The following is a 13,767-nucleotide window of genomic DNA, read 5'->3' as shown; positions in this document are numbered from 1 at the left end:
GTATCTATATCTACACACACACACACACACACACACACACACACACACACACATGCATATGTATATCTATTGCTAAGCAAATGTGAGTTCATATAAGACTAGGAGAAAACTAGAAAAAATAAAACACTTGAAATTACTATGGAATACCTTTACTGAATGAGCCCAATAAAGTAATAGTACTAGTGCTTCAATCTTATAAGAAAGATTTCTTCAGACATTTTAACATTTTGGACCACACAATGGGAAACACATAGAAGAACATGATAATATACATTAAGAAGATAGTGTGTGTGTGTGTAACCTCCACAAGATACTGAAAATTCAGAAATGCCTGTTACAATTACATTACAATGAAGAGCCAGCTATCAACGGAACATGAACTAAAGTGAAGAAACAATTTTAAAATTATTAAAGTAACAAAATGCTATGCCAATTAAATTTAATCAGTGAACAAAAAATGCATAAGAAAAATAAATATTTTAATTTAATTCACGTAATATATTCAGCACATTTTTCTTACCTGTAATAATTAAAGGACAGAAGAATACAGAGAGCCAAACTCAACTGTCCTCCTAAGAAAACAAGTGCTTGAAAGCGGGTTACATCACCAGCTGCTAATGGTCGACTTGCTGTTCTGGCAACCTGAAAAACGATAACAAAGAAGTATGTATGATTTACTTACTTAGCATGGCAAATAATGCATTCCTGAGTGTGGATAAAATATGGATGGTAATGTGCAACTGTCCCATGGACAGCACAGCATTAACTGTTGGAAAGTCTTTGCAGACAGAAAAATTACAGTGGAAACAGTGTATCACAAAATATGCAGATCATTATCTGGCAATAATGCAGCTTGCTTCTTGGTAAGTTGAAAATACCACAGATACAAGCATATAGTGTAGGCATATAACACAGACACACATACATATATGTGTGTATATTGTATATATATATATATATATATATATATATATATATATGTATGGGTCCACTTTTAAATGTCAAAATTCCGAAATCTCAACTTTAAAAAAAAAAAAAAACATACCCAAAATATCAAGACTTAAAAAACTTGACATTTATAAGTGGGTTGAAAAAAAGAGAGAGAGAGACTTGAAATAAAGTGTTAAATATACCAACTCCGAGATCGAGCTACAGTGAAGAGAACGACAATGCTCCTGTTGCACTTACAGTTCTCTTCACTGTAGTGTGATCTCGGAGTTGGTATATTTAAGTAGGGGGGTGTGGAGGGTGCAGGGGGCTTGCCACCCTGAAAACAGTTTGTTTTACTTTATTTTTGTTTTTTTTAACCCACTTTTAAATGTCGAGATTCTGAAATCTCGATGTTTTGGGTATGTTTTTTTAAAAGTCGAGATTTCAGAATTTCAACATTTAAAAGTGGACCGATATATATATATATATATATATAGACTGCGGTGGTGGTGCTGCGGTAGCGTTGTCACCTCACAGTAAGACGCTGTTCGGTTCGATTCTCAGCTAGAGCGTCTTCTGTGTGGAGACATGCGTGAATGGGTGTTCCTTCGTTGAAGGTTGTGCGTCAGAGCTGGCAACTCGGTAAGTAAAAATCTTCTGCCAATCATTAGCGGACCGGAGTTCCGCTGTGGTGACCCCTAACCGGGAAAAAGCCTAAAGACACAAACTATATATATATATATATATATATATATATATATATATATATATACATATACATATATGTCTAAGGGTTCAATTTATAATTTCGAAAAACTGAAATCACGAATTTCAGTTCTTTGAACTTATAAAGTCAAATGTTGAAAATTGTGAAAGTGCATAATCACGAATCCGAATATCTCATATTTGCTGTTATGGCTTTATGGTGCATTGTGTGCAGTGTTGTGACTGGATGGTGTTTCGTGTTGTGTATGGATTTAGGTGTGATTTAAGGTAATTAAGTGTTTTGTTAAGGTTTTGTGTGGGACTCTGAGCGTGTGTGAATGTGTTTGTTAGTTGTACGTGTGGGTTAGGTTAGGCAGGTGAAAGCCTAAGTAAGTGTTGGATGTGTTGGTGTTTGTACAGTGTGATGTTTGTGTGTGTGCGAGGGGCTGTAGAATGTGTGGGTGTGAGTTTCCTTTCTGTGTATGTTTGTGCAATCTCGAAGTTGGTATATATATTTAAGATGGGGGGTGGGGGGTGCAGGGGCACTTGCCCCCCCCTGCTTACATTTAGTTTAGGGTTATTTGTGTGTGCTTTGTTTGTTGTGGCTTGGGTTGGATGATGTACGCGTTGTATGGTGTATGGTGTGTTTCTGTTCGTGATTTTGTGTTTCGTGATTGTGTAGTTTCGGGATTTAGGCCATTCGACTTTATGGTTTTGAAAAACAAATTCGGGATTTCAGTTTTTCAAAATTATAAAGTTAATCCATATATATATATATATATATATACATATATATATATATATATATATATATATATATATACATAGATATATATATATATATATATATATATATATATATATATATATATATATATATAGCCACATACATCATTAAACACAGAACATTTCAAAGAAATGTTGAAGTGAAAGGCAGACTTGCTGCTCCAGTGGTGTACAGGGATAAAAGCCTGACTACTGCCCAGCCAACCCAGGTTTGATTAGCAGCTTGGGCAACTGATAGAGCAGTAGTTAGGGATGTACATGCACATCCTGAGAGGGAAGGAGGGCACTTGTCAATGACACTCCCTAAGGTGAGATGTGGTCTAAAGAGGGAAGTTGCCCTTGGACACCGGCAATGTGTTTGGACAGGGATGGGGAAAAGAGAAAACTGAGTAAACAATATAAAAAGACCAGTCCCTGGACAGTTGCACTGATGGTCAAGCCATCAGGATGCCCTTAGGATCCACAACTGGCCCTAACAAATATCCAAGTGGTCTGGAGGTGGAAGGACAGCTGGTAGGCCTGGCGTGGACATGGTGCACTGGTGACTGGGCCAGTATCATGAGGTCTGAAGGGATCAAAACAAACACTATTAATAAGATTTAAACAATAAAATAACAATCAGATGTATACCAGTGCAACAAAACAACAAAAACAACTGGTTAACTGTTCTTACATTTACAGTACTTATAACCAGCTACAATATCTCACATCAGCACACTCCAATAAATGCATGCTATCATAATCTATCTACTGACTGAATTGACTACATTACTATTTGTTCTCAATTAAATTATTGCAAACTTAATAAATTCCTCCCAAATTCAAGTCCTACTTTAACAAAAACCTCTTCCAAAAAAGAAACAAAAAATCAGTGAGAAACTTAAACACTGTCTCTTGCAAAAGCACATCATTACTCGACAATATCTTACTAAGGTGCGACATACAACTAAATCTAGGTCCTTACCTTCTGTAACTCACATATATACAAAATCAGGTTATTAAAGATATAAAAGAGCATCTTTGCAGATGGTTGAAGTGAAAATTCCTGAGTGTAAGTTGTCTGAAGCATAAGACAGTGAGGAACACTACACTGATCACTGTTTTCCATAGAAAATCACTGCCAGGGTTACTTCTGACTGAACAAAACTTACTAATTCAATGAGATGTCAGCATAGACTGGTCTAATTCATCATCCACAAAATCAATCAAAGAACTACCACAACTAACATCCAACCTTACTAGAACAGACAAATTGACAAGTAAACCAATAACCCCAATAACATTACCCCATTTGGTATACTACTAGACTCAAAAAGGGATCACCATCTTACATTTGCAATTTTGAAATAAAGACATCCATAAATTAACACCTGTCTGGGTTCATACTAAAAATATTTCCAAGAATAATTATTTAGCAGCTTACTTGCAAAATTTAGTTGGTACCCACTCAAACATTTACATCTAGATAATGCAGTACACATCTTAAAGCTGGCATTTATACATATTCTAGACTTATTAGCCCCTTAATGCAACAAAATCAAAATACAGGATAGCCCCATGATTGACATTAAGTGACATAAACAAACTATGACAGAAAAGGACAAGGCAACTTACCAAATTAAACTTAAATTTCCTAAGTATATGACAATTAAAAGCAAAGTAAAAAATGGTACAAAAACAAAACAAACTACTTCATAAACACACACAGCCACAAAACAATCCAAAACAATTCTGCAACTCTGTTAATAACCTGACAAGACCTGGCAAACAATTTCAAACTAATCTTCCTCCAGAAGAGATGGACTGCGCTATTACCTGCAGTGAAGTCCTCACTTCATACAAGCTGCAAACTGCCATGACAGAACAACACCTGCACTTAACAATGACACCTACCAATGTTCCTTTGGTAAATTTAATCTTTGTTCTGCATCAGTGACCCAAATCATAGAATTATTGAAGAAGATAAAATGTACACATTTGCTCTTGATAACATTCCATCTGATTCCCTATGAATAAATGCAGAAGGAATTACCCATTCAGAAGCAAGATCTAACAAAGAACTCATATAATTTACTGCTGGAAGCAATCATATACAATACCCCTTCATAAAACTTGTACTTTTAATGATCTCACAAAACATTGACCAATAACCATTCTATATCCCTTCTCAAAAATTACAGATGTGTTCCTAAGCAATTCATGCAATGACAAACCCTTGCTTTCTCAGACTTAACATATTTTTCGACATGAACTTTGCACACAATCTGCTTTACTTACTTTCTTGGGCAAAATCAATGAAGAAGGAAATCAAAGAAAGTTTAGAGACACCCTCTTCTTAGACATGTTACCGACTTTTGATTTTGTAACACACCAAGCTCTACAAAGACTGGTTAATCTAAACAGATCCAAAGAGTCTGTCATTTTTAAAGTCATATCAGTCAACAATCACGGTATGTTCACTGGAAAAATACTCTTATCAACCACAGTTGGTATACCACAATAATCCATATTGGATCCTTTAAACTTTTAAAATATTTATCAGTGGCATGCATAAGTTAGCCAAAAATACCAAACTGGCAAAATATGCTGATGATTCTACACTCATCTGCAATGTTGCTGCCTTAAGAGAAGTCCACGCTACCGCAAAAAACTTTAACTCATTAAAACATCGGCTAACTCCCAACTGCTTGTAAATGACCAATAAAAAATAGATTCTATTCATTCCTGAAACTACTGCTAATCAAACTTTGCACTCAACACAAGTCCTAATAATACTCCAAACAAATTCACTAAACTTTGCAACTAGGAGACATCACTGATCAAAACTTAAAAGTCTGGTAAACTCACTGACTATATTGCAAGTAAAGCTAACATTCCCAGAAAAAGAGGATGCTATACAAATAAAAAATGTATCTACCCAAAACAAGTCTACCAACAGTTGCTTGCAAACATTTAGTCCTGGCCCTATTATACACATCCACAATTTCTAATCGACATTCAGATATCTCAAATACATAAACTTTAACAATGCTGCCAAAATACATCCAGTTATGCTGCAAGACTCCCTGACAGACTACTCCATTGCAGTGCATTGCAGAAAATAGGTTAGCAGGAACTTCAAAACACACTTAGATGCTACCAACTTAAAGGCATTTATACCACACTATATAAGCCAAACAAATGCCTTGTACTTAGCAATCTTCTGCAGAAATGCAATCAATCAAGATCTTTCAAATTAAATAATACATAATCAAACAATCATTTCAGACAATACCTATACTTGGTATTTGTAACAAAATCATGGAAGATGATCCCAAATGAAATGCGAAAAGAATCAAACATCTAACAAAAATATGGGAAATTTTTATTTTATTTTGATTTTATATTTGTTGACCGGGTTTGGCCGACTAGGCTACAAATGACCGTTTTCAGCGGAGGCCCAAGGAGAAAAGTTCCAACAGAAAATAGAAATTGTACATATTGAATACATATAGAAATACATTCATCAGTACCACAGATTACTGCATTACAGTACCACACATTATTGCATTACAGTGTCATATATTAAAAGTGTGACAAGTGAAATACATAGAAATACATTTATCAGAGGGATACATTCATAATTACATATTATATACATAATAGTGCAATAGTTACATAGCTGAATATTTTCTTAGTTATGCTCTGTGCAGTGATGTATCTAGAGGAGAAGATAAAGTAGTAAGTTTGTTTATTGAAGGGAAGGAAGAGAGAAGAGAAGTAGAAGGTTATAGGGGAGTGTTTACGGGGGATAATTACATTGGCAAGTCCATTTTTCATGAAGGTATTTTTTGTAGTGGTTTTGAATTGATTGGGATGTTCAAGGGATCTTATATCTAGTGGTAGGCTATTCCAGGCCTTGGAAGGGTTAAAGCTATAGACTAGGTGACCCATTTTGGTCCTTGGTTTGTAAATTTTTAGTAAGCCTTGTTCAGAACTGCGAAGTAATCTAGTGGGTAGTTAATGAGAGATTAGAGATGAGATAGTTGGACAGAAAGAGGGTTTGTAGAGAATGGAATGAATAACCTGAAACTGATTATACAGAAGCAGGTTAGGTAATTCTAGCCAATTTAGTTCTTTTAGTGACAGACAGTGATGGGACTTGTAAGAATTTTGGGCAGCAAATCTGGCAATCCTGTTATATACTGTTTCTAACTTGTTTAGTAGTCCAGTGTTGAGGCTGGTGAGAATTTGGGAGCTGTAAAGTAAAGTGGGTAAGAGGTAGGCATTTGAAAGGGTGAGTTTTGCTGTTTTGGTAAGATATTTTTTGTTTCTATAGAGGGGACCTAGCTTGAGATGTGTTTTTCAGATACAATTATTGACGTGTAAATCAAAGGTTAGTCTATCATCAATAGTAACACCTAAGAGTTTTGTACTGGTGTCCACCTGTATTTGAGTATTATTTTGTGACACTATGGAGAAGAAAGACTTTATGTGGCTAAGGGTTTTAGGGAGAAAAGAGTAGCAATTTGGTTTTCTTTGGATTAAGGATAAGTTGGTTTTCAGATAGCCAGTTTTTTACAGAGTTAATAGAGTGTGTCTGATTTTAGTTGAGTTGGTGATTCAGCAATAGTGAATCAGTATAAATAGAAATAGTGAATGTCCATATTTAAAGTAATACAAAAGACAAAACAGGCCAATCTACATATATAGTGGGAGGACTAGGAAGGGGTGAGTGGCCAATGCTAACTCACCTGTTATGGTTATAAGGAGGCAGCTTCTCTCAGTACACTTGCGACAGCTGCAGGACTACCAGTTTATCATCCACAGTGCACAGCAGTGAGACACTTATCCAGTAGGTTGGACGTGCACAGTAGCATGCGTGTACTTCCTGGGCACACACACAAACATTACAAAAGGCCTGCAATAACATTTAAGATCCCTCTGGCTTTCCTGTGCAAATATTATAAATCTATTTTATGTAGGTTGCAGTGCTTTCTTGTGGAAAACACTTCTCTTCCACTCTCTCAGACTGCTTTGTCCTTCTTCACAAAACACTTAAGACTCCCTACATAATTCTTTCAATAATAAAAGCAAAGTGAATCTAATGCCATTAGTGAAGGTCAATCTTTTTTTGTTTTTTCACTTCCTCCCCTCACTTACTGGGTCTAATGAATTTTCCTTAGCCTCTCATAAGCTCAAGTGAATCCACATCCGGGGCTGGTGAGGAAATTGAGGACAACAGTGCAGCATCATACTTCATCCAGGAAATTTGCCATAACCTCAACCATCCAATGGAAACCTTTTGAACTTTGCAACTGTTGCCTTCAGAAGGCGCATGCCCAACCTTGACAACCTCCTGACCAACAGGAACATAATTTACAGCAGAGAGTTCATCAGACTCTTAACTCCACTACTGAGGTGAACCTAGGTTGCTTCCCTCCCACAGGAAAGGTTAGCCAGTGTTGACCCCTCAATCCCATTCCTTCCTGGTGTCACCTGGGCACAGTTAAACCTTTATCCCACTGTACTACAGGGTTGAGTTTAGTGATGGTTGATTTTAATACACATATGGGAACAGCTATCCCTTATTTGCTTCAGTATGTGTTTCCTGCCTAAAGACTCTGCATCTAGTTTCTCTCATGTTCCCTCCTTGTGTATAACTTAGGCTCAATAGTCACATGCCGTTTCTCTCATGCTCTCCCTAGTGTTCACCACTTACCTACCAGTCACATGACCAACCTTCCCCCCAGCACAGAACCATCTGCTTTTTTTAACACCACAAGGGATGTAGGTCCACAGTAGCCCTTCTACATGCACATAGTGGTAACCCAAGCAGAGCAAAATTTAAAAATGAGAGGGCTACAGATATATATAGACTATCTGACTAGCTTGGAATTGCTATCTCTTTGCCTACAGAGGCACTGAAGGGGTGCACAGTCTACAATTAACAAAAACTCCATGCCCAATAAACAATATTAAGAGTGGAGAGACCATTTAATGGCTACACATTCTCATTCAAGCATGTCTGTTCAGTGTTACTCAGTCTTCTCCTTACACAATATACTGGGTGTTCATTACCTTCCAACTTTTGCACAAGTACGGCTCCTGTATCTATCTCAGAGGCATCTGTGAATACTGCACATTGTTTAGAAAAGCCCGAAGGCTAATAGGATGGGCTTAGAACTGAAAATGTCTTTAAACTTATGGAAATCCTGGTCTGTCATCTCTGTCTACATGACATTTCTCAGGACCTTATCTTTAGTCAGGTCAGTCAATAAAGCCATGCTATGCTAGCAAAGTTAAAAAATTAAATTGCAACAGCAATTATCCAACCTTAAAGCAGCCTTGGTCTGTGTTTAAGTGGTGAGTGCAGACCAAATTTGCAAGACTTCATCCCTCTTCTCATCAAGTAGCTTAAGTACTGGATTCTACCTGGCCCAACCGACACATAGGGGGATTAGCCATTAACCTACTTGAGGCACACAGTCTAAAATAGGTTGGACCTTGGGCGATGATCTTCCTAGTGCCCTGAGAACATAAGCTGTGGTGTCTCAGTCCATAAGTGGTTTGAAACACTGCTGAGGCTCCATGAAGGCCAAACAGCATGATCCTGAGTGAAAATCTCCACCAGGCAAGGACAATACTGTTAATGGGATTTGCTAATAAACTTTAGTCAAGTCTAAACTGCCCAAATACCTGTCACTGTCTAATTTTCAACTACTTCATCTACTTAAGGCATGGGGTAGCAATCACATTTGGAAATAACTATCCAGTTTTCCAAGTCACTGCAAACTTTTGTAGTTCCTTCGGGTTTGGTAACTAGTAAAATGGGGCATATTCTGCTCACTGTTGATTTCTCAGTGAACCCAAGCCTAAGCATTTTCTGTACTTAATCCTTGACTGCTTGGTTATGGGACACTGGTATTCAATATTGTTTCAAGTTTACCTTTTCACCAGCGACGGCCTCAGTGTGGTGCTAAATTAAGTTATTTCTGCCAGATAATTCTGAAAATAGGTCCCTATTCCTGAATACAAGTTCTTTAACTGCCTGATTTGGGCCACTGAAAACTTCTCACCTATTTTAACTTTAAGACATGCTGTGTGGCCTTAAATACGTTCAGTAAAGACATACTCATTAGAGAAATCTCAGTTTCTTTCCATGAGTTTAAGACATTTATACAACACAACTGTTGGAGTTTTCTCTTATCATTATAGGAGATTATTAGCTATCAACCAGGAGGTCATTTTAAGCTTAGCCATTTCAACCCAATGTAATACTGTAGAAGTACTAGTCAATACCGAAAACCACATTTAGTGATGACTGCCCATGTCCAGGAGGGTTGTGGATGCTACCCCTGGTAAGAATTTGTGGTACACCATCCACTCATCCATGTTCCTCTTGAACAGTGTCATAGAGCTGCTCTGTTTCACAGGACAGTCGCTGAGAGATAATCTGTTCATTCAGCATGTCCTATTTAAGTTGCAGACCATATTTAAGTCCCTGGAATGGGTAGCCTTAGACCCATTTGGTTTACAGATAGGCAGTAAGTTCATTTGGTTTGGGTCTTTGGTTGCTCTGTAGGCCAGGCATACGTCTCCCTTAAGAAGTCTATATGATACGGAGTACAGTGACAGAGATTTTAGTCTGTCTGTGTAAGGCACATGCTGGAGGCCCTTGATATCAGTGTATCTTACTTTGTAACTCATTTCCACTACTTTGTCACTTAGGACCTTGTCATTAATCCAGAAAATTCTTCTCAGCAGTCAGTGCCAACACAAATACGTTGTCCCTTGTTTACAACTCTCTAAGGCAAGAAGTTTACTTTCGAGCATCCTATACTCCCTCTCCATAAGCTCACTGGGGAAAGGCATTACAGTGACTCAAGTGACTATTCTGTGAAATGTTTAATCAACCTCTTGAAGAGAGTGTTTTCTCCACGCAAGTTTCTTTTGATATATCTAGCAAGCCACAGGGCTGTCTAATATATAACAGTTAAAATGGACTGAAACTGGAAAAATTGGGTACCTCTCTTACATGATAAAGAAGGTAAGAAGGTAGCTGGCCATAGTTCTTTCTATCTTTTTTCTGTAGCTTTCTGAAACATGGACTCTAGAAGTTTTGTTAAGACATTAAACTAGTTCATTTATTTGTTGGTGATATACTTATTTTCTTAACTGTTTCACCTTAAATAACTGACAAAGTTCATTTTTTTAAACACCATTATTAAATTCACAAAATTTGAACAATGTCATGAGTACACATATAATTACAAACAAAAAAACTTTAGAAACATTTTCATTTATTTTATGCAATATATATATATATATATATGTGTGTGTGTGTGTGTGTGTATGCTTTCTTTTCAACAATTATCATTCACTCCAGCATGACATAAATTGCTCAAGTCCTGTCTTCCCTTATATTTCACTTCTCCTCCTGAGCATTATTCTGCATGTGTCCCACAAATTTCATTTATTTCTATGCAATTTTCTCCCTCCTTTTTCTAAATACCCATTTCCATTTATTTTATTCAATACTTCAGTTACAGATGGTTTAGATTTTGATTTCCATTTTCTAGTAATTGCTTTTACGGCAGCCAATAACACTAAACATAACAAGGCCTTACTATGTCTACACAATTCAAATCCTATATGCTAGCTCAAATAATCATCCCTTAGTTACAATCACTTGCTTCCTCAACATTTCTGACAAAGCACTCCATTCTTTCCAGACTTTTCATTTGACTTTATGTGTTCCTCTAAATTCAAACTCATTTAATCACCTTTGAATGCATTTGATTTACTTGCTTACGTAAATTACTGGAAGCCATATTCTGTACCAAAGCTGAAACCTGAACTGCTTTTGCTGAACAGCTACAACAAACTTTGCTGCAAGAGTTACTTCATCTCCTTTTCTACTTGATTTTCTGTTGCTTTCTTCAGATTTTCTCTTTGATGACAACCAGGCAGTTTTAGCAACTAGCCAGTAACTGTAATTTAGCCAAACTGTTAACTTTTATTGGCTTTTTTGCATGTCTTTTCTTTTTCACACTGGTGCAGCTGTAATCAACTGACTCTTCAAACTGAAGAGGCAGTACACTAAACACCAAAAGTGTGATGAGAGACTTAGGGACACAGGTGGACAGTGGTCTCACCTTCGATAACCACACTGCCACAACAGTCAGGAAATCCTTCTATGTGGCACACCTCATCATTAAGGGCTTTTCATCCAGAAAAAAGGAGGTCATTGTCCCACTGTACTCATCCCTCGTTAAACCCATTATAGAGTACAATGCCCTGTTTGGCATGTACCTCTCAAGACATCTGCAACAGCTGGAAAGGCTGCAGAAATACCTCACTAAAAGACTCACAGGCCTAAAGCAGATGCCCTATACTGACTGTCTAAAAAACTCCAGCTATACTCTGTGGCATATCGTCTACTCAGAGGCAATCTCTGCTTAACATACAAGGCCATGTCAAACCCTGAGCTGTTGGACATGCTCCACTTAAAGAAATCCCAATCGCTCAGAGCCACACGCTCCAGGGATCTTAACCTTGTCATCACAATGAACAAAACATGCTGGAGGGATAGGTTCCTAACCCAGAGACTGTCCATACATGTCAAGAAGAGCGCCTCCTTGGCCCTCTTCAAAAGGAACCTTGACGACTGGATGGGAGATAGGAAATTCACCCCAGGGATCAGGTCTGTCACCCTGCTAGACAGGGGTCCAGGGAAGTAAATATTGTGGGAAGAAATATCCAGGGAATTGTTATGGCTAGGCTTGTATAGGCCCTAGGGCCGACAGCCTAGTACCAACCTATGAAATCATCCCTTTAGCAAAGTTCACTTGCTACAAAATGGGGTACCTTGTAAGGATTTCTTGGAACATTCCTGCTTTCAAAAACAGAAGTATTTCTGTTTATATTTTCTCTCCATAAGGGTACTGTTTCTGGAAACTTTGCTGCCTAGTCAAGGATTACCAATGTGTACTGGTAGTTTCTACTCAGCTCCTTATGTGGGGCTACAAAGTCAATGAAGATGTGCCCAAATGGCACTTCTGTTGTAGACAAAGGTATGAGAGAGTCCCCGAGTTGTGGATTTAGTGCTGTCCTCCTGCACTACAGACAGGCTGCACAGATATTTTCTATTTTTTAATGATACCAGGCCAACAGAATCTAGCTAGAACTCTAGCCTTAATCATTTCTACTCCCATATGACAACCCATGACATGCCTGTGTGCTAGCTTTACTGCAAATGCTCTAGAGGGCTTTAGTACCAACAGCTACAGTCTGTTTTGAGTTACTCTATACATCAAAAGTAGCTATGATAGAAGTGATAATCTTCTGCCCTTTGGTTTCTCCTTCCATTCTTGATATATTCTATCTGGTCCAAGTTATTTTGTCATCCTACCACTGTGTTTTCTTAAAACTCCTATGACTTATCTGGAGGTGAGCATGTTAATACTACTTACAATAATAGCCTGAAGTGGTGGGCATAGCCACATACTTTACAAAGAGAGACACAGCTTTCTCTCCTTCATTAAACTGTCTATAAAGGGCAATTTATTTAAAAAAAAAATTACATTTGGGTGTCAGCAGTTTCCTCTTCAGGCTTACTCCTATTTGTCTAGCCTTAGAGTCCAGCATCTGTATCTGTTTAGCTTTCTGTGTAGGTGAAGCACACTCTGTTCAGCTTCCTCTCTTTCATTTTACTTTTAAGTCTCTGGTGTAGGTTCCTCTAAATAAAGTACAAAACTGATTTTTGCGGGTTTTTCTACCAGAGTCTTTCGGCAAAACTCAGCATTAGATTTGCCTGTATCGATTAATGTTAGTGCCTTTCAATGTTTCTAATTCAACAGCTTTGCTTTACTACTGATTCTGGGTCTCTGATTATAATGACCCCCCCCCCCCGCACAACCTCTAAGTTCCTTAAAATGTGGAATGCCTTGACCAGTTATTTATTATATGCCAGAAAACAAGAACTACAGCAAGTGATGGATGATATTGGCAAAATGTCAATCTCTGCCACTGATATCCACCTATAAAATGCAGAATTTGTACAGGAGATTAAATGTCCTCATCTCCACGCAGGAAAAAACCCATGTAACTCCAGCTTAATTATTCTAACACTAATAAATGCATCTGTGGGAAACTACTTTTTGTCTGATGTGAAAAATTCAGATTTAAGCAGCTGGCTACAAAATGGATTTGTCTTTCTCAGCTTTGACTAAGAATAACTAAGATCACATAAAGTTTATCCACAGTGGTGGGTGTACACATCATCTAGACACCAGCCAGAAAGGAATTAAAGCTATATCACAGAGACATCTTGCAAATCAATATGAGTACCTACACATCTGTTTT

At 37.6% G+C, this 13,767-nt stretch overlaps 1 protein-coding gene across 1 annotated transcript in view; it reads right to left on the bottom strand.

The window, feature by feature from the left end:
- The window catches only part of COQ2 (coenzyme Q2, polyprenyltransferase), a 403,478-nt gene that overhangs the window by 197,625 nt on the left and 192,086 nt on the right, over positions 1-13,767 (bottom strand). The window contains exon 3 of the mRNA XM_044061117.1: positions 521-642. Within this exon, the coding sequence (XP_043917052.1) occupies positions 521-642 (122 nt within the window). The remainder of the gene's footprint in view (positions 1-520; positions 643-13,767) is intronic.

Source organism: Protopterus annectens, chromosome 2.part0, assembly GCF_019279795.1.
Source record: "Protopterus annectens isolate FY-2018-M chromosome 2.part0, PAN1.0, whole genome shotgun sequence".
Taxonomy (NCBI): Eukaryota; Metazoa; Chordata; order Ceratodontiformes; family Protopteridae; genus Protopterus; species Protopterus annectens.
The sequence above is the reverse complement of the archived record's forward strand: the minus strand, read 5'-3'. Positions and strand labels throughout refer to the sequence as shown.